At 43.1% G+C, this 22045-nt stretch overlaps 1 protein-coding gene across 1 annotated transcript in view; it reads right to left on the bottom strand.

Moving 5' to 3' along the window:
* LOC140944893 (scavenger receptor cysteine-rich domain-containing protein DMBT1-like) overlaps positions 1–22045 on the bottom strand; it is a 47663-nt gene that overhangs the window by 5307 nt on the left and 20311 nt on the right. Inside the window, exons 5-10 of the mRNA XM_073393997.1 lie at positions 20146–20405; positions 17302–17440; positions 13833–14183; positions 12768–13085; positions 11628–11927; positions 10389–10493 (exon numbers count right to left, since the gene is read on the bottom strand). Coding sequence (XP_073250098.1) covers positions 10389–10493; positions 11628–11927; positions 12768–13085; positions 13833–14183; positions 17302–17440; positions 20146–20405 — 1473 coding nt within the window. The remainder of the gene's footprint in view (positions 1–10388; positions 10494–11627; positions 11928–12767; positions 13086–13832; positions 14184–17301; positions 17441–20145; positions 20406–22045) is intronic.

The following is a 22045-nucleotide window of genomic DNA, read 5'->3' as shown; positions in this document are numbered from 1 at the left end:
GCATTAATTTTTATTGTGGCTCAAGTAATTCTGCAATATCCGGTAATGTTCGTAGGAAATATGTCCAACGGTGCCGCAGACCAAAAGTGAAGGCTGCATAGCAGGCTTGAGGCTGTGATATGGCGAAATCTGCGGGTTTAGTAACTTCATTGACCAATTCCTCCACTTTCTAGCCAAAATATTCTTCAAGGAACGATCTTGATCCTAGAGCCGTGCCTAAATGCTTGTGGCCCTCTGTGGTGACATTAATTGGCCATTTCGGAGTTGCGTAGGGAACTGGGGCGAGTTTCAAATTTAAACTAATCGATAAACTGACACCACCAAATAAAAGGTCATGTTGAGATTGGTTATTTGACCAAGCTTGGTGCTCTAACGTTGGACAGGGATCAAGTTATAACCCTTGAAACATGGTTAAAAATCCATACAAACGTCTGTAATTTTGTTACAGCATCCCCCAAAACCATATAAACTTAATGTTTTTCACAATTTCTGTGATATTCCTGAAAAGGGGCAAACATAGTGATTTTCGAATTAGTTCCTTCCAAGTAGAAAATGAATGACGAATTTTACAGTTTAATAGAAAAACTGAAAAATATTTTAAAGAGTATTATTTGGAATTGAATACTGGCTTGTAGTAGAATTTCTGGAAGGTGGAGGAAGATGAACCATCAGCTATTTTCATAATCTCATCCAGAGAAACACTGCCATTGGCTGCCGCAGAGAGTGGGCCTTGAAAATGTTTGTATTGATATCAGCATCTTGAATGGAAAGGCGGAGTCAGCGCCCCATAGTAGCAGAGGAAATGGCTTTGTGAGGCTTTGCATATGAGATGAACAGAGGGTCTGGTTTGGAGCAGGGTACAGTGTGGCGAACTGAGCACGTCTTCTTAAGGTAATGACGAAAGGTCTCGACAGGGCATAATTTTTGATTGTGAGAAAAACGAGCTAGGAAGGCCTGAACTAGCTGATTAGGGTTGCCACGCTTTCTTGGAGAAGTAAGGGAAAAAACAACTCCTTCTGGGATGACTCTACAGTATCTAAGATCTAATTTAGCCAGTCCTTTCTGAACAAGCCAGGGCAAAGAGCATAACAAGTTTCCTTGACAACTGCTTCAGGGATAGGGAGTTGTTACTTCCCAAGGAGGCAAGGTGTGCTGTCACTTTCTTGACATCCCAAGTATACGAGTATCGTGGCTTTGGTGGGCGGCAGTTCAGTATACCCTTCATGAGCTTGGTGACAGGAGGATGTTGGCCAACAAGGAAGTTGTCTATCCTGGAATGTGTGGATGAAAGAGCTGAACGCAGAACATTTATGGACCGGTACGCCAAACCATCTGAAAAAGCAATTGCTAAAAATTCAAGAATTTTTGAGAGTGGGGCTGAAACAGGATAAATTTTCCCTTTAGCACACCAGCGACTCCAGCAGGACCATGCTGATTGGTAGGCCTTTCGAGTGGAAGACCGAGTTGCTGAGAGGAGCAGTTTGGTAACCAGTCCAGGAAAACCTTCTGTTTGATAGTACTGCTGGAGATTCGACACACGGTCAGATGAAGGCGAGGGAACATTGCATGTACCTTGCTTGGATCTGAGAGATCCGCATGAGGTGTTGACTGCGTGGAAGTAACACAGGGTTGCTGACTAGAGGACTCAATAGGATGGGCCACCAAGGCTGAGCTTGCCAAATTGGAGCTACAAGAAGCAGATCTGCAATGTCCTGAATCACCTTGTTGAGAACTACTGGAATTAGATTGAAGGGAGGGGGGGGGGGGGGGGGGAGAAGCATAACCCATCAGAGACTTCCAGTGAAGTGTTAGAGCGTCTATATGAAATGCTCCTGGACCTGGTCGCCAACTTACATATTGGGGTAGCTGTAGTGTATACGATGCTAATGCAAGCGCGTAGAAGCGAGAGAATGAATGTGATGTGATACACACGGGGATTACGTAATTTGCATGTACTATAGATAGCGTGTGTTGTAATTTATTCGGGTCGGTTAGCGTTCTGAGTTCGGAGTGTAACGGTCGTGAATAAAGTGTGTTTTAACCTAACCGCGGTACTACATTGGCGACGAGGATATTTCGAGGATATTTCGAGGATATTTCGAGGATTTCGCCGAGGGTTTCAAGAGTTTCGTTGAAAATCTCGCTGTGGATTTCGTCGAGGATTTCGTCAAGGATTTATTTCAGCGATGCCGGGAGGCGGTGGATCGGGCGAAACTAACGCGACAAGCGGTACTACGAGCGGTGCTGTTGGCGGTTCTGGGATGACTTCTGTTACTTTAGATGTCAGTGGATTGGAACCATTTAATCCAAAAGGAGAGGCGCACAATTTAAGTCAGCGATGGAAGAAGTGGAAGCGAGCGTTCAGTTTGTATGTGACCGGGAAAGGTGTATCGAACGACGCTCAAAAACGTGCTTTGCTGTTGCATGTCGCTGGTATGGATGTGCAAGAAATTTATTTCACACTAGCTGGTGAGGGTGGAGATGCAAGTTTTGAAGCAACGTTAAAGGTGTTGGACGACCATTTCGTGCCAAAGGCGAACATTCCCTTTGAGAGACAGTTGATCAGTTCGTTTGTAGATTGCGTCAGCGAGCAGCGACTTGTGATTTTGGCGCCGGCGAGGATGACTACATTCGCGATCAGCTCATAGACAAGTGTTATTCGAGCCATTTACGCCGGAAATTTCTGGAAAAGGAAGGAACTGTTACGTTAGATGAATTGTTGCGTGTTGCAAGATCCCAAGAAGCGGTTGATCGACAACTGAAGCAATACAGTACCGACCAAGCAGATAACCAGGTCAATGCAGTGGGTGGCAGGCTGTATGGAAACAAAAATCCCAGGAAAGCAAAGACGTGCTTTAGCTGCGGACAAGAAGGACACTTCAGTCAAGACAAAAAGTGCCCGGCGCGTGGTCAGACTTGCAGGAAGTGCGGCGAAACAGGCCATTTCAAAGTTAAATGCCCTCGACTCCATCAGCTAAGCAGGACCCATTCGGGATCTAGAGGACCTGAGAGTAGCAGAGGCGGACGCGGCAGAGGAGGCAGGAGTGCTGGTGGACTGGGTCAAGGTGGACGCGGACGCGGAGGGCGAGAGACGAACCTCGTGACTGGAAGACCTAGCCCTGGACAGGAAGACAAAGGAGATTTCGCTGCATCAGGTCATTCGCAAAGACCCGATTATGCCTTTTCAGTGGAACAGGTGAATGATCGCAAGGAACAAAGGGGCGCTTTGGTAACGCTGGTCATTGGTGGTGTAGACGTACCCGATGTTCTCATTGATTCGGGAGCTTCATGTAATGTTATGGGCCAGCAGACCTGGGAGTTGTTAAAGCAAAAGGGGATTAACTGTGAATCTCGCAAATCTGCAAAGGAACTTTTTGCTTATGGTGGTACAGAACCTTTACCGACCCTAGGAACGTTCACGGCAGATGTCACGCTGGCTGGGTTTGAAAACGGAAGTAATGCTGATTTTGTGGTGGTTGTAGGCGATGGTCGCACGCTGTTGGGCCGAGAGACTGCCGAGGCGCTAAACCTGTTGCGTATTGGTCCTTTTCAGACAAACAGTGTTGACGGTGGGCGATCGGACGGGGATGTCAGAGAGAAATACAAGCACTTGTTTAGTGGTGTAGGTCTTTTGAAGGGCTACGAGCTTAAGCTACACATTGATGAGTCGGTGAAGCCTGTAGCGCAGCATGTACGTAGGATACCGTTCGGGTTACGCGAGAAGGTGGATGCAAAGCTGGATGAACTTTTGGAGCTTGACATTATAGAGGAAGTGCCGGAGGGGCCGTCAGGATGGATTTCGCCGTTGGTGGTGGTTCCCAAAAGCGATGGCGACGTAAGAGTCTGTGTTGATATGCGTCGTGCAAATGAAGCAATCGTCCGAGAGCGTCACCCAATTCCAACCGTTGAGGAGCTGTTACACGACTTGAATGGCAGTACGGTGTTCAGCAAGATAGATCTCAAGTGGGGTTTTCACCAGATTTTACTCAGTGGGGAAAGTCGCCACATCACTACCTTTGCCACGCATCGAGGGCTTTATCGTTACAAGCGGTTGATGTTTGGCGTAACGTCGGCGCCGGAGAAATATCAGCAGATCATTAGAGATGTGTTAAGGGGTTGTGCTGGGGTTGCGAACATTGCGGACGATCTCATTGTTCATGGGTGTGACGTGGAGGAACATGACAAGCGTCTTTTTGCGGTGTTAGATAGGCTGAGTGAAGTGGGGTTGACGGTGAACGGAGACAAGTGCGAGTTTAGATTGTCAAGGCTTACGTTCTTTGGTCACGAGCTGACTAGTGACGGCATAAACCCATCCGAAGAGAAGATTGCTGCTATAAGAGATGCTAGATCTCCCAAAGACGCAAGTGAAGTGCGATCGTTTATGGGTCTTGTCCAATATTCCGCTAAGTTCATGCCTGACGTGGCGTCCGTGGCCAAGCCTATTCAAGAGTTAACCAGGAAGGGCATCGTGTTTCTCTGGGGTAAAGAGCAACAAACAGCCTTTGAGGAACTGAAGCGTCTAATCACCCAGGCAGAGACACTGGCTTATTTTAAGGTTGGCTGCAGAACGCGAATCATTGCCGATGCATCTCCAGTTGGATTAGGAGCGGTTCTCACCCAGCAGCAGGGGGGAATGTGGAGAGTTGTCTCCTACGCGTCGAGGAGCCTAACTGACGTGGAACGACGCTACAGCCAAACAGAGAAAGAGGCACTTGCCTTGGTTTGGGCGTGTGAACGGTTCAACATGTACGTTTCCGGACAGAGCTTCGAGTTGGAAACAGATCACAAGCCTTTAGAGCGTGTCTACTCGCGCACTTCAAAGCCTTGCGCCCGAACAGAGAGATGGGTCTTAAGACTACAAGGGTACGATTTTAAAGTGGTGTACCGCCCAGGGAAGACAAATATAGCCGACGCGTTGTCCCGTTTGAACTCCTTGGATCAAGTGGACCATGGAGAAGACTACGACTTTGTCAGAGCCATTGCTATAAGCTGTATACCCGTTGCTCTATCACCTACAGAAATTGAAGAAGCTTCCTATTTTGACGAAGAATTGACGATAGTAAAGAGTTGCGTGAGGTCAGGGGACTGGGACCGGTGTACACTTCCCTCGTATGCACAAGTCAAGGACGAATTATGCGTCTATGGTGAGCTATTGCTTCGCGGCACAAGGATTGTGGTTCCCAAGCTCCTGCGCGACAGGGTGGTGCGGCTGGCACACGAAGGGCACCAGGGTATAGTGAAGACGAAGTATCGGCTCCGTAGTAAAGTTTGGTGGCCGGGAATGGACAAGGAAGTTGAGAAATTTTGTAAAGTTTGTCATGGCTGCCAGGTTACTTCTGGATTTAACCCTCCTGAGCCGATGTCCCGCGTTCTTCCTCCGAGTGCTCCTTGGCAGGATTGTGGAGCAGACCTGCTGGGACCCCTACCCACAGGAGAGAGTATTTTGGTGGTGATCGATTACTACAGTCGTTTCTTAGAAGTTGCTATTCTGAAGTCTACTACAAGTGCCAAGGTCATCGAAGCACTTGCACCCATGTTTGCCAGATTCGGTTTTCCGTTCTCTTTAAGGACAGATAATGGGCCCCAGTTCGTATCCGAAGAATTTGAAGCATATTTACGCGCAAATGGTATTGAGCACAGGAAAACGACGCCGTTGTGGCCTCAAGCTAATGGAGAGGTGGAACGCCAAAATCGCTCGTTACTTAAATGTCTACAGATTGCACATTTAGAAGGAAAGAACTGGAGAACTGAATTGCTTGTATGGTTGATGGCGTACAGATCCACTCCGCAAACGTCGACGGGGACTACCCCCTGTTACATGATGTTTGGCCACGAGGTTAGGTCCAAATTGCCAGAGTTAAGGAGAGAGACGGTCGGGGTGCCAGGCGAAGAAGTGCGAGAGCGGGATTGGTCAAGTAAATTAAAGGGCAAAGCTTATGCAGATCTCAAGAGAGGTGCCACGCCCAAGAGCATACGTGTTGGTGACACAGTACTTTTGAAAGCCGAAAAACGAACAAGCTGTCTACCAACTTCAACCCTGCTCCTTTTAAGGTGGTTCAGAGGACAGGAACAGAGGTAACGCTTAGGAACGAAGCTGGTGTGCAACTGAAAAGGAACACTGCATTCGTAAAGAAGTACAACGATGGTGCATCCAATGGCAACGGAGACCAAGTGGTACAAGCAAGTTCTACAGTACAGACAGATGAGCCAGGGCCAAGCAGAGTTCCGGAGACGACAGAGGTATCAGGGCCAAGCGGAATTCCAGGGACTACAGGAGTATCTGAAAATTCCCAAGTACAAGCTGGGCATTCTACCGAAAAGGAAGATAACGCAGCGGAAAGGCCTGTGCGGAGGTCGACCCGAACTATAAGACAGCCTGCGCGCTATAAAGACTTTGTCCTGGATGTTTAGGACTTCTTTTCCTGTTTTGTCTAGTTTAATTCAAAGACTTTGTTTTGCTGAACATTTAGGGTTTTGCAGCCTTTTAAAACTGCCTTCCTGCTAAATTTGATCAAAGAAGGGAATGTAGTGTATACGATGCTAATGCAAGCGCGTAGAAGCGAGAGAATGAATGTGATGTGATACACACGGGGATTACGTAATTTGCATGTACTATAGATAGCGTGTGTTGTAATTTATTCGGGTCGGTTAGCGTTCTGAGTTCGGAGTGTAACGGTCGTGAATAAAGTGTGTTTTAACCTAACCGCGGTACTACAGTAGCTGTGCTGTTAGGCGGCTGGCAAAAAGATCCGTGTTGCAATTTGTAAGGAAGGGTGAGATTACCGTTGGATCGAGTTGCCAGTCGGTTGAGTCAAGGAAGGTACGAGACTCTAAGTCGGCTATAGTATTTTCTTTTCCAGGAACATGCTGTGCTGAAATTAAGACGTTTCTCTGAAGACACCATGTCCAGATTTCCAGAGCTAAGGACATCAGAGGAACTGAGTGGGTGCCTCCTTTGTTGTTGAGATAAGGTACTGCCATGGAGTTGTCCAACGTCAATAGAAGGAATGTTTTGAGGACAAGAAATGCTGCTTTTAATTCCAGGAGGTTGATGTGCTGGATTGATTCCTGACTGGACCATTTCCCGTTAGTGGACTTGCCCTGACACGTGGCACCCCAACCTTGCATTAAAGCATCTGAGAGAATTGTGAGATCCTGTGGTGGGGGAGAAACAGGGCTGCCGTTGACCTTGTGTAAATTGTTTAGCCACCAGGTTAGCTCTGCTCGAGACTTGAGATTGAGAAATACTGGACAGTTGTAGTCGAACTGGTGGTTCCTCAGGGTTTGTATGAGCAGGATTTGAAGAGCCCTTAGGTGCAAGGGGGCTACCCATATGGCAAGGCGACAAGACTCCAGGGTTCCTAGGAGGCTGGCTAGCTGTCTTCCTGACATTTGAGGTTGAGAGAGAGAGTTGTTGCAAACTGCATAAACCCTTTGAACTTTGGCTTCTGATAAGTAAATGGTCATATTCACAGAGCTTATGACAAAACCGAGGTATGTTATTGACTGAACGGGGGACATTGTTGATTTCGTCCAGTTTATGAGAAAGCCCAGGGACTGTAATAGACTTAACGACATTTAAGTTAGACGCAATGCTTCCTCTTTGGAGGAGGCAAGAAGAAGAAGGACGTCGTCTAAATAAATTATTATGCGATACCCCTGCTTCCTCAGGAAGGCGGCTACAGGTTTCAGGAGCTTGGTGAATATTCGGGGTGCTGAACTGAGACCGAAAGGGAGACCCAGAAAGGTGTAGTGTTTTGTGCCCCAGATGAAACGAAGAAACCTTTGAGAGGATTTGTGAATTGGAACGGAAAAATATGTGTCTTTTAGATCTATACTTGTCATGTAGTCCCCTTTCCTTAGAAGGGTCTTTGAACAATGGAGCCCCTCGATCTGAAAATGAACGTGGGGAACAAAACGCTTTAATGACCTCAACTCTATCACGGGCGGGTAAGTGCCCTCTTTCTTGGGAACAAGAAATAGACCGTTGTAAAAGGCCTGGTCTGAGGGACTGACTTCCTGAATAGCTCCTTTCTTTAACAATTCCTGGACCTCGGCATCGATCAACTGGGTTTCTGAAAAACTTGCCCTTGTCACAGGAGGGCAAGACTGAACTGGGGTTGAATGAAAATCTATTTGAAAACCCTTTACAATACTTAACACCTCTGGATCTGACGTTATTTGCTCCCACTGAGGTAGGTGCTGGTTGATTCTTGTTGGACCGTCCTTTCAGGACAAAAAAAGCGTTTTTTTGGACGGTTCTGAGGGTACTTTGAAGAGGTAAAAGACCCAGAGTTAAAGGAGCTCCGCATGGGGACTGGCCTAGATCCACAACGTTGGGTAGAGCTAGAAACTTGGCGCCTTGCATTTGATGAGAGATTTTTAGAAAGGCCACGTGACAGGTCAGCCTGTTTCGAGGCGAGGGATGGAAAGTCATCCCCAAATAACATTCTTTCTTTCTTCTCAATACTGAAATCTGATAATTAGCAGAACCAAGAAGGCATAGTGCCTGCTCTAACATAAACTTTACATCCTTATTAGAGACATTAATATTGTCATTCGATTCAAGGGCATCATGTAGACAACACAAGGGGCCAGTCGCATTAAGTACAGAACGCTGGACAGAAACTATTTCCTTATCACGTTCTTGAACATGTTTCTTGGACAGTGGATTTGAGATCTGGTTGATGATCGCTAGATCAAGGGTAGGAGACGCTAAAGCGTCAACAGAGTAAACACTGTTCGTTTCCAAAACATCCAGGACTTGATCATAACTTAGTTTCCGACGGAAATTCTTTTCCAAGAATGAGGAAAAATCCTTGGACGGTTTCCAGCATGTGACAGAAGCGTCGGGGTCATAACATGCCCCTTCGGTGTTCTCATTTGAACTTGAGTTTACAATGCCCGAACTCGAAGTGCCGTTCGATGGCTTAGTAGCCTCATTTGTTGGCAATTCTGCCTCGTTTGATGGCTTAATAGCCCCCTCTTCATTAACACAATCGAGCGCGATGTCTTCAGATCCCAGCAGGAAAATGGCGTCGTAGTCGGTAATACAATCCCGCTCGAGGGCCGTTTTCTGTTGTTAAAAGCGGGACTCAAAAAGGGCCAGACGGCTATCATAATTGGTAACATTTTGAAGAGACTAGAGAGTCTGCAGAAGGGACTCCAGCTTGTCATTGTCTATTGAAGGACGACGTTTGGGTGAAGATGGCGAGTCCCGATCGTTCGAATGGCGGGAAGGAGAGTGTGACCGTGATTTACGTTTGCGATGTGGCGGCATCGTATCTGGCCTCGAAATTTCGTAGTTGAAGTAAATCACCGTAGATAAAACTCCTACAAGAAAACAGTAAGCTAAAACAACAAAAAGGGAGAGAAATAAAAGCTCGAATACGAGCGAAAAATACTCACCTGTCTATGGATAGAAGCACAGCGGAAACCTGGGAGCACATGGTTGAGGCCCAAGGCTTGATGGGATTACTTTAGATCTTTAGGGGGTACCCTAAGGGGTGTTAAAAGCGTGGATCGAAGCACGAATAAGCAGACAATACCTAGTTTATTCTCATATATTTCGACCGGAGTTTGTGAAATATACTTGTTGGTTTATTAAGAAAGCCAGTTCAATAAGCTGTAATTTGATATAGGATTTTAGGTATCTGCAGTTTAACCGGGACACGCTGCATCTCTTGAAGCTGAGACACCCCCGAAGGTATCCGGTAACCCCAAGAGGGGGATCAAAATCGAATGTTTAGCTAAGTCCCGTCCATGCTGAGTAATGCATCTAAACACCGTTACTGTTAGGACGTCATACCACCAAAGACGTTGGGTGTCTTCTCACAAAATGCGTTTATAACAATATTTAGCAGTGATGATCACATATTCCCAGTCCTAGCATAGTGCCAGGGTTCCATTATGTTTTCTTGAAGCCAGGACTAGGTCAGTTAGTGTTGTGTTGTTAGCAAACCAAACGATTAACTGCTTGGGGAAGGGCGCAGACAGACACTGCTCTTCGCTTCACAACGGAATGAGTGACTTGTCTGAGAACCATTTTGTGTCCAAACTGATATCTACCATTCTCCTTGTCAGGCCATTACCAGCTGGATTATTTAACCCACTTCAACTAAACTACAGACAGTCACAGATCACTTAAAGTGTTTATCAAAGTGAACATGATCTTCGCGGTATAAGAATGAACAACCTACGCGGATGAAAAAGAACCTGAAAAATTCAGGCTTGACCGGGAATCGAACCCTGAATTTTTTCAGATTTTTTTTTCAACCGCTTAAGTTGTTCATTCTACTGCGAAGATCATGCTCAATTTCATATCTTAATCAGCAGTTCAAAATATGACTCATTTCATCTATTTCAATTCAAGTGTTAGGTTTTCTTACCTACAGGCAGCTGGCATAATTCTCCGACGAAGTACTGCGCACAGTTACAAACGCCAGAGTCACATGAGCCACCGTTTTTACATGGTACCTTTTGACTGCAGGTTGCTTCAAGAAAAGTAAAAAAAACAAGTTTTTAAATCACCTTATGATTGAAGACACTCATCAAACACGGACCGAGGTATTTTCGTTCCGAGGGGTGTTCAACTTGTGCACACCGTTGAAGCCAATAACAGGCCTTTGCAGCTTGTCATTCACGTGGTTCAACGGCCTTACTGGAGAGCAAGAGATGCCTGAGACGAAGACTACCGTGCGAGCAGACTCACTTGTACGAGTTGTACAGCGCGCGAGGAAAAAGTTATACTATCTCTTTTCCTCGCGTGCTGTCAGCTCCGAGCTCCCGCACTCGCACAAGTGAGCCTGCTCGCTGGCTATGACGAGAAAAACAAAGGAAATTATTATTTTAAGCGATGCATTTTAAGCCTTTTGTTTGTCTGGTCCAAGTGAGTCCCTTGCTGTCCAGCATGGCGGTAGCAAGTGCAATGACTATCTGCAAAGCGCCTATTTCCATTCTTCCATGCCGTAACACATTGTTTTCTATTAGTTAGACCCACACCATCATGATACGTGCAGTACATGTGGCATTCTACAATCGTCCCTTGTGATAACTTTGTCCAGATAACCAATGCTAAAGCTGAAACGCAACTCGTGAAAGGTACGTTTTATTTTTTATTTACGAGATGAAAATTGTAAGTAACTGATCTGGGGTTATTTCAATTTCATGTCAGTTAGCTGAAGCACTGCCTATAAAAAATCGTCACGTCTGACGGATATATTTAAGGGATTCCGAACCCCCCACCCCACCCCTCCTGGATCCCACGCCACTGCTAATCCAACAGCAGCTAGAAAGCAAAGGGAATGTTATGGAATTGCAAATTTCTAGATATGAAAATTTAAAACATGCAATTGTTTACACATCAAGATCATAAGTGAATACTATCCAGCAGAGCGATTTATTTGTGGCAGTCTGTTTATGTTGCGCTTTGTTTGCATACCACTTGTGGGGGAGGGGGTGAGGCCATTAAATAAGTGTTCTGTTTAACAACCGATTTCGAAATATTAAACTTCATAATTGACCTTCAGGCATTGGGAATGAAACAACAGACATCACTTTGGGTAACACCTTTCTTCTTTACCGTATTTCCCCAAGCCTCGGAGCCAAGTTAATACGTCTTTTCTTACCGTTTGTACAGACTACTCCGACATCATCATTGTGGGTGCAGTTATGAGCAAACCAGCCCCGGTGACGACAGAAAGACAGGCCCGGTTCATTTCCCTTACACTGTACATTATCCAGGAAAATCTGACCTGATCCAGGACCAAATTTAGCCACCGATTCTGCTCGCTTGTATCCCAACTGTTTGCAGACTAAGTTACTAGCAGTTATATCCCAGTTGTGTTTACAAATTGTTCCCCAAGAACCTTGATACCTAACTTCCACTCGCCCACTCGCACTCGATCCACCATTTGCAAGTCTTAAATCTGAAGATTACAACAAAAACCTGAAAGGTTAGTTGATCTACTGTTCAAGCAAACGTTGAAACTATTATTAAAGGCAAGACAAAAGGAGGTGTTACAGGTGATACAAATTAGATAATGCTGACCATCTAATCTCTTTCGATGAGAAATACAATATCATCTGTTACGACTACAATATCATCTGTTACGACTGCTGTAACCTTTCCTCTCCGCCCGCCTCGTCTAGCTTTTACTATTTGCGGGCGGAGATGGCAAAACGATGAGTGTGAAAATAAAGTATAGTGTGTGTGTGAAAAAATAAATTGTATTAACCTTGAGTAAAAAATCAGAACGGTCCTTCGACTTGTTTTTAAAAATTTCTATTGTTTTTGGGCAAGGACCTTGAGTAGACTGCCTCATCAAATTAAAATGCACATAAACCAGATAAACTTTTAGTGAATAAACTTAATGGCTATTCCGTTGATAGCTAGGGTTTTGCTTTTTTGCCTGGTGTAATGAATAAAAAAGAAATGTCATAATCATTTATGTTTTTTAGCAAAAAAAGCCCCGTTGCATTCAATGGATGCATGGGGCAAAACAACTTGATATTATTAGTCTAGATTCCTCTTCCACAAGAAATGATAAAATAATAATAACAGTGATAATGATAACGATGATAATAATACTAACACTAATACTAATACTAAAACAAATAAGGATACGAATACTTACACTAACAATAACAACACTAATACTAATACCAATACTAATAATACTATTACTAATACTATAACTAATACTAATACTTATACTAACCGTACAGAAATTATTCAAATTCATTGAAAGATCAATGTAAGTACTCACCATAGCATTCTACACTGGCATCTAAATAGTGACCCCAAATCTTCTGTTTTTCAGTATTGGAGTGATTGCATTGAGCAAGTTTATTCTCAGTTCCATTGCAGTCGAAATCAGACATCCAAATAGGGCCACTCCCTTTACCAAAACTACTTCCTGTGAATGCTCCAACGGCTCCTTTAAAGCCAAGCTGCTTACACACCACATTAGCATCATATATATCCCAACCGCGGTCTGTCACTGTACCCCATATACCACCAATGTTCACTTCCACACGTCCTTGGAAATTTACTCCAGTTTCGTTACCAAGTCTTACGGCAAACTCTGCAAAGAGGAAAACATTCCAAACCTCTGTGTACTAGTGGCTTGTAATTGCTTGATTCGTACTTCTGTCGATTGAGCTCGACGAAATGGAAAATGATGAATTTTTAGTTGAGCTTAGAGTTCAAAAACTAAACATCTCTGGGATTGCTGTAGCACTGCAAATTATACAGTCCCTTAGCAAATTGTTCTGCGCCCAACAGCCACACTCGTTTGTGGACAGAATTTTCAAATTAAAAAAGCGGATACAAGACGAAATAACTGGATATCCAGAAGCGATAAATACTTTCTTGATAAAGTAAACAACCATGTCTTATAGGTTTTAAAACGGGAGTAAAACAAACAAATGGCGAGAAAGGTCGACTTTTATGCTCACGTAATGGCGACTACGCCACAAGGCAGTTCTTCTAGTTGTAGGAATTGGCGCTAAGGTAAAATATCATTCCCGAGCATGCGCACGGCGCCAGTGATTTAAATTTAAATTTAGCGTCAATGGCCTAGTGATTTAGGCTAAAGTAATTTCCCACTACCGTGGTAGAGGATGCCATAAATAAAACCGACGTAACCAAACAACAAAAAGGATCGAAATCTGCAAATTAAAACCTACAGACCTTACTTTTTGAACACGTTAAAAAAAACCTGTTTCTTGAGAGGTTTGTTATGGTGAATAACGGAAGCGAAAACTGTAACAGTTGGTTAATTTTAATTTTTTCGACCTTGGAGGCCGCACATTATTGAAAATCAACCTACCAGATCTGTCTGTTTCTTTAGTTTTGCAAATAACTGCAATATCTGAATCATGACTGCAGTATGTATTCCCCCAACCACTATGTGGGCACATGGTTATAGATGGTTCTGTTCCAAGACACCTGACACGATCTAGCCATATGTGACCTGTTCCTTTACCAAACACCTGACAGCAAGGTACCACCAGTTCAGCACCCTCATAACCCAACTCCTTACACACAACAGTAGCGGTTTTAATGTCAAAACTATCGTCAAACCAATTATTGCACACTGTACCCCATCTCTTATTGTGGTACACTTCAACACGACCAGCTGACTTAACAGATGATCCAGGTCTTTGCACTAATCTAATTGCTGCAATAAAAAAAGAAATGTGATCACAAAGAACATTCAGTCCCAACATAACAATAGTTTAAGCTCCATAATTAATATTTAAGAACTATACAGTCAACTCTCTCTAAGACGGACACCTTTGGTACCGGCACTAAGTGTCCGTCTTAGAGAGATGTCCATATTACAGAGAGTCAAATATAAAAGGAGTAAAGAAAGGCAGGGACCAACTCTAGGTGTCTGTTTTACAGAGGTGTTTATCTTAGAGATATGCCCGTCTCATTGAGAGTCACCTAAACGGAGTGAAGAAAGGCAGGGACCAACCCTAGGTGTCTGTTTTACAGAGGTGTCCGTCTCATAGAGACCAACTCTAGGTGTCTGTTTTACAGAGGTGTCCGTCTTATAGAGAGTCAAACAAAGGGAATAAAGAAAGGAAGGGATCAACTCTAGCTGTCCGTCTTAGAGAGGTGTCGGTCATATTGAGAGTCACCTAAATTACCTGAGTCGCAGACGCTCCAAACCTTCTTAATAGAGCGTCTGCGAATGAGTGCACAAAATCTTGTTCGAATCCCACAGAGTCGCAAGGACATTATGTCGGCGTTTTTGATTGGGTAGTTTCTTACGCATTTTGTGATTAGTCCGATTTGAATTAAGTGTTGACAGGCCAAACACGATTAATAGCTCGTGACAAGAGAGATTGAGCTCGTGATAGTATGAAACGTGACCTGAGAGTCAGCTTGAATAACAGAGGTTTTTCTTGTTTTCTTTTTGCGTAGTTTATGCAGTGCATGGAGTATTCTACACTTTGACTGAGCAATTTTTTTTCTTTGGCCGCTTTCAGTCTCACATTTAGAGGTTAGGAGTCTTAGGAAGCTGGTTTGTTCCATGCATTCTGAGTAATTAGTTCCTGTGGTTTATGTTTCTGCAGTGACAGGATTTGATCAGGGCTTTGATCATGATCGCAGATGCAGTTTACCATTAAATGATTTTCTTTTACTAAGCCGTTAGACTGCAAAACAGTCGGCTTTTTCTCAAAATCTGTAAAGAAACCGGTAGACCGTACCGTAAGAATCTTACGCGCGCGAAGCGCGCGAGCCTCACTTTTCAGCCTCGTTCCAGACCTTTTGTTTGACTACTCGCGCGTACTTGAATACGCAAAAATACGGACTGTTTTGCAGTCTACTAAGCCGTAAGCTTTTTTATTGCGGCTAAATAAGCTTACTTTCTTTGGTTTTCTCTGAAATGCCTGGACCTGAATAATTACATGTGTGTAGTTTTGTTTTTTGAACGTGAATATCATGATTTCCTGATTTGTTTTGATGCTAGAACTGTCGGCTAGATTGCAGAATACACGGCAGTGCATCTGCAGCGACTGGAATAAGACGCTGGAAAACCAGGTCGACAAATATACAAGCAAACTCTGGCCTTGAAGGAATTCTCGAAAAGCATTTTTTGTTCACAAGAAGGCGTTTACTGTAAACTGTAAACGGTCCTTGCCAACTCTCTTCTGTGAATTTTGACAAGTCACTGCGCCCAACCGTCACGCACACCTAAGAATTCGGCCAATCGTGAGGCGTTTAAGAAACCCGTAAGAAACCCACCTATCAGAAACGCTCACATATGTCCTTGCGACTCTGCAATATATTAGAACGAGCTTTTGTGCACTAACTCGCAGATGGTTTAGACAAGTGCGTGGGCCGGCTGCAACGCAGGCTACACCTAAAATGAGTAAAGAAAGGCAGGGACCAACTCTAGGTGTCCGTTAAAAGATAGTGGTTTAAATGTTCCAGTCAAGGCACAGGTGGCCCAAGCTCTGTATGAGAGTTTAAATGTGGCTAAATGTAATTTAGGCGAGGTCAAACCCGAGGCAATGCTGGCCAGCGGTCTCCTTCACTAATCGTATGTGGGGCGATCTCGGGGTTTAGCAGGGCCTTAGTGATTTTACAGTGCTTTCGCAGGAGTCAATCATTTTGCTCTCGTTGCTTTTGCGTGCAGTAGTTATAGTTGTTTATTGCCCCCAACCCTCTCTCCTTTCTCGACGCTGTTTTGGTAAGTATCTGCGCCTCTCTCAGGGTTGTCATGGTTACCTTCTAAGATCGCTTGCGGTCCCCTTCCGCTTCTTCAGGCACCTTCCGCACACCCATCTATTGTTGATGGGTTCAATCATTAATACGCGTGGTCTCGAATTGTGTAATCCTTAAAATGGCCGTGAACATAAAGGATTTGTGTGGGAATTCAGGTAAAAGATTCAAGAAGAAAAATACTCGCTAGAATTTTCAATAAAATACACCTCATCTTATTTACTTTGCTTGTTTTTGCTTGCTATGTTGTTATTTTCCCGATAAATTGCGATTTAAGCGATTTCCTTTAACCACGAGTCTCCACTATACAAGAAAGGATTGATGGGGAACAAATAACGGTTTTTGGGCTGTTTCGTTTTTGTAGAATTCAAAAGAGCTTTTGCCATCTTTGAATATGGTAACTTTGAAGTAGTGTAGTAACAGTGAGAGACCAAACAGGGGCATTCAACGACGGTTTCCTCCTAAAACACTTCTATTCTTAGATGTCTAGAAATGCATTTTGAGCGGCGCTATAAAATTTGTATCTGTTCGGTCATCCTAGAGGAACTTAAGTCTTTTCAAAACTACAAGGGTTGAGTATCATTTTCCCAGCCCACAACATTCTGTTTTCTTCAGTCGGTAGCCTGCAGTGCAGGCGTATTTTGGGCGAGCGGAAGCTGGTTGTTTATGTTCGTACTGTTGTAACCGCCATCTTCGAGTTTCAACATGCGCTTTCGCGAGCAAAACATTCACGCGCCTGAAGAAAACGCCTGCGCTGCAGGCTATTGAGTCGGATGCTGCAATGCGCAGCCAGTCATTATTATGTCAATGAACACAAGCATTTAACCGCATCAAACAGACACAAAATGTACTGTCTTAACCGTGATTGGTACTCCGTAAAAAAAAATTATCAAAAATTAAAAAAAATTCTTGCAACAAGGTGAAATTACCAGTGACGCGGGCAGCAGGCCGCTATTTTGAACCTGGAAAACGTTGTAACAACAATAATGGAAATCTTATGCAACATATTTTATTGAAATCTGATTACGATTTAAAAATCTTTAACTTGTGAAATGACTTACTTTTAGATTGTGTTGTTGCTGGTACTGGACGGGCATCTTTTGGGTGGAACTCGCAGGATGAAGATAGATTGACAGATATATCATCAATAGCAACATCACTACCATAAAATCCTGTTCCAGCAATACCTTCAAAAATGATCTACAGAGTTAAAAAAAGATGCATATATTACATTACGAATCAGACACATCCTACAATTGGCTCTGAGCTTACAAATAATAATCTCTAAAGGACCAGAACTCGCTGGTAACGTTTATGCTAGCTGCTGCCTGTTTATTTCTCCTCAGTCTTTTAGCGGTGCTCCATGCGTGCGCTTGAGCGTCGCCCCATACCTAAAAAATGTGGTAATCTGCCCATCTGAGAAATTGTGGTGATCACGTGACCGTACGTCCGCCCGTTCGTCCGCACCACAGACATATCAATGTAAAATAACTCAATCACCAGGTATGGCAACCCAAATGCAACTCGACGGAGCGGGGGAGGGGCCAGCGAAAGAGAAAAGAATTTTTCCCTCCCCCTCCTCCTTCTTTCGCCCTAGCACCTGTTCCAAGGGTTGCTATTTCTACTCTCCCGAATCTTCCTCTGACATAAAACCAAAGATAGCAGCTTCAACAGTACGAACATAAACGAGCAGCTTTCGCCCGGCCAAAATACGCCTGCTTGGCAGGCTAGGCTAAAAGCGAACCCTCCATTTATAGACTTCTATAATAAACTCTAAGCCACTAAAAAGAATCCTCCTTTTAGGGAGGGACTGGATCGGATGAGTGATTAAGAAAAAGTATCCCGCAATAACACCTAAGATGAAAACTGCCCCATCAAGCGAAAAGTCTTACGTTTACAGCAAAAAAATGTTTTGATGCCTGATACTCTTTGGTAGTTGACAATTTACTGCTTACGATTTCTAAGGTCAATATGGAGTTTCAGAATCGACAACGGCGACAGCAGCGAAAGCGTCACTTTTAAAATGAATTCGCTTTTCGTCAAACTTTGTCCCACTTATTCCAATTTGCTAAAAATGTCAAATGAAGGCAAATCTTCCAGGGGTTGATCTCTTGGGGACCGCACTCAAGTTAAGAAAGAGAAAGAAAAGGTTAAAGGTTTGTTTAAAGTGGAAAATGTAATTGACCACTCCAGAAAATACCATAACATACCATAATACTCTTTGTTTGTCACCCCAGAATTTTGCATAAGCATTGTTTTCAGTTTCTCTTGGGGCCATTTTCACTCCCAAGAGAAACTGAATACAATGCTTATCCAAAATTTGGGTTAACAAACAAAGAACATTATTGTATGTTATGGTATTTTCTGGAGTGGTCAAGTAGCTTATCCAGCTAGTTTACAGGCACTCCCCTTAAATAATTCTGGACCAAATGATGCAAATAGAACATAACAGGATTCAGAAAAACCCCAACTGGCTGGAGGCTGCATCAGTTGGCTATTTACAAGCGTGGCCAAGGATTTGAACTCGGGACGACCAAGAACAAATCCAGCAACTGGCCAGAGCGGGACTCGAACCCGGGACCGCTGGATTGCGAGTCCGACGCGCCGACAACTCGGCCACGCTGCCTCCAAAAGAATTCGTCGTCGCTTGTTTACGTCCTCCATAAAATGTGCAATTAAGCGTTTTCACGTCGAAGTCGTGCAGTGACGACAAAAAACGTATAAAATAGCGTGATGCACGTGCAAAACTGATTTTTTTAAAATAAAAATTTTGCTTTTTTGACGCTATCGTTGCTAAAGCCCCCTAATTAAATAGGAGAGACCTAAAAGAAAAATCTGGCCGTTTGTATGCGTAATAAGTTTATTATGTTTTCCTCTGTTGGGCCCTGAATGGAACAGTTATGTGTAAACAAGAGACTGCATAAGGGCTCTCGGTGTGAATTTTTTAAAAAGCGTGACCGAGTTAAAAGCACATCCTTAAAACAATACTTTTCAAAGTTTTTCGTCGAAAGTCAAACAAACAAAACTAAATATATTTACTTTAAAAACTCCATTGGCTGCCTCTAGGTGAACTGGTTCACGTTTCGCCAAGACAAACGCAAGCTACATGTCTTGCTTCCCCGCCCCCACCCCTGCAGAGTCTACTTAATACCTCCCTGCCAGTCGCTATGTACGGGTGGGCGTACGTTGACGTCTTAACCAAATTTTCTCGCATCGATAGGTTTCCATTTTCCATAGCAATGGAGGCTCCCAAACGCGCGCATGCGGAGGCTCCGCTCTAATGTCATTGCTAACCTGAATTAAAATTTTACTAACCCAGTCTCAATGAGGTGTTTTTAAGACTATGTAAATCTTTCCTCTAATAAGATAGCTTTATTCATTTTGCAGTTTTAGTTATAAACTGTAAACACATTATAATTCGTTTTTAGAAAGGCAAAATAAGATGAGATTATATTATAAATAATTGTAATTGTTATATAAAAGCTTGAGCTCCACGCGGGGAACTTGATACCCAACAAAATTTGGTAGTCTATTCATCCGAGACATTTTGGTAATCACGTGTCCGTCCGTCCGTCCGTCCGTCCGCATTGCAGGAAAACCAATGTCAAATGTCAAACTTTCCGTATCCGCTGACCAGTGTCACATGACCGTATAGCGGGCTTAGTTGCCAACTCAAGGCCGAAGGCCACGTGCTTTTTGACGTTTTCCGCTGACCAGTTGTTAGCTTTTAATTGATCGCAGGTTCAAGTTTATGTTTTTGTTTTCAGTCATATGGTTCTCTCCTAAAGTTAAGTATAGATTTGTGGATTCTTTGCAATGGTTTTAAAGTCCATTGTCTGAAGTAAATTTAAAATGCATAAACGGAAGCTTCGGCTAAATCTACATATTATTAAATAGATACAAACGTTGAAGTTTTTATAGGTGCTGTTCACAGGAAAGGCTCCTTTTTTCCATTTATAGTCTTGATCACCAATTAACTGCCAGACTACTTTCTCTCCCTCACTGTCTGACTTCAAGTAAACCAACAGCTCCCCGACAGTAGTGCCAGCCATAAAATAGTAGAATTCAACACACTTGGCAGATGCTATGGTAGGACTTTGCAAGCGCGCTTTTTGACCCTGATTGATATCCTCCCAAAACTTCAAGAAAGTGGTAGCATAGAAACCTTTATTAAAGTAAACGGTAAATATTAAAGGATTGATTGAGGTTTTTAATTGTTTGGTTTGATTGATTTCCCGTGAATGACTAAAATTAGGATGTCACATATAACCATAAGCCCTTACCACAGGGTAATGGTTCGTGTTTTAAAAAAGCAGTTTTCCTTGCTCTTAAGGTGGCCCGAACCTATTTATATGCGCGTTGGTTATGTTTTTGAATTTCGGAAGGAGTGATTTAACCGATTTCCATGATTTTTGGCGTCCTCAATAAATAATTATGGTCGAACTTTAAGAAAATGTTATTTATTTTCTTGTGGGTATAAAAACGTTTGAGATATCGGCATATGTTTAAAACCTCGTTTTTACAAGAAGGAAGGGAAAATATACAGCAACTTTGATAAATAGAAGTTATTTAATCTTGCCCCGCATTCAGCATAAAGTTGTTCTTCTTGTATTGCGAACTGTATTCGCCGTAGGTTTCTGATTACTAAATTTCTTGCAACTGAAGCTTTGGGCAAGAATACCCTTGCAAGAGAGGAGATAGTCTGTCGGCAGTTGTCCTCTATTTGTGTGTCAACTTTCACAAATGTGTTAGCGTTGCATTTTAAGGTTAAATTTGACCCGCTATTTGTGCAGCGAGTTCTACGGTCACGATTGACTTCAAACTTTTTTTTTTTTTTATCTTTAATAACATTTATTCAATCGACAATCAACAATCAAAAATACTTACAAACACTACGATACTTACACTACTTACAATACAATATTTAGAATACAATAGATTAAGGTACTTACTCTGTTTACAATGTAAAGACTTACAATACTCAGTACTTACAACATTACCTACTCACTACTCACACTACAATGCACTATTTACAAGCAGTTCTAATTAGTAATTGTATTTCAAAACCAACATTTACAAAACCAAACATTCACGGTAAACGCACTTATATCTTAAGTGTCTTAAAGAGGCAGCGATTGTGAAGCAAAAGATACACCAGGTTAATGCTGGAGAAAATGAGCAGAGGATCGAGATATACAAATGTATACAAAATCAAAGGCTTACTGAAATAAGGAGCTCACATTTTCCCATTTTTTTGGTAAAATGGGACCTGCAGTGGTCTCTGTGTGGTAGAATGATTTGAGGTATTGCAGGAAGCCTGCTATCTTTGGCGAGGTTTCCCTTCTTTTGCTAATCCAGATGTAACTTCTGGCTAGAAGGAAAAGGAAATTAATTTGCTGGCAGTTTTTTGAAGAATCCGGCTTTAGACCAAGTGCAACAAATATATCTAATGTGTAATGTTCCGGTGTAATGTGGAGCAAAGTCAGCTTAAGAGATAAACTATGCCAGAAAAAGGCCACTTTAGGACAAGACCAAAAAAGATGAAGAAGTTTCTCCGGTTCATTATTACAAAAAGAACAATTTGGGTTGTCTTTTACGCCAATTTTTGTTAAGAAGTCGTTCGTTGATATTCGTCTATGTAAAAATTTATATTGGAATTCAATAATTCTTGTACTTTTAGTATATTTAGCGGCCAACTGGTAGGCTTCCCGCCAATTAATCGCCTCCACATCATTTTCGTTGCAGTCTTTTAGCCATTTCTGTTGATTATGGGATGGTAACTTGCATTTTGTAGAAAGCAACTTG

Source organism: Porites lutea, chromosome 7, assembly GCF_958299795.1.
Source record: "Porites lutea chromosome 7, jaPorLute2.1, whole genome shotgun sequence".
NCBI lineage: Eukaryota > Metazoa > Cnidaria > Anthozoa > Scleractinia > Poritidae > Porites > Porites lutea.
Note: the sequence above shows the minus strand (reverse complement) of the source record. Positions and strands in the feature narration are given on the sequence as shown.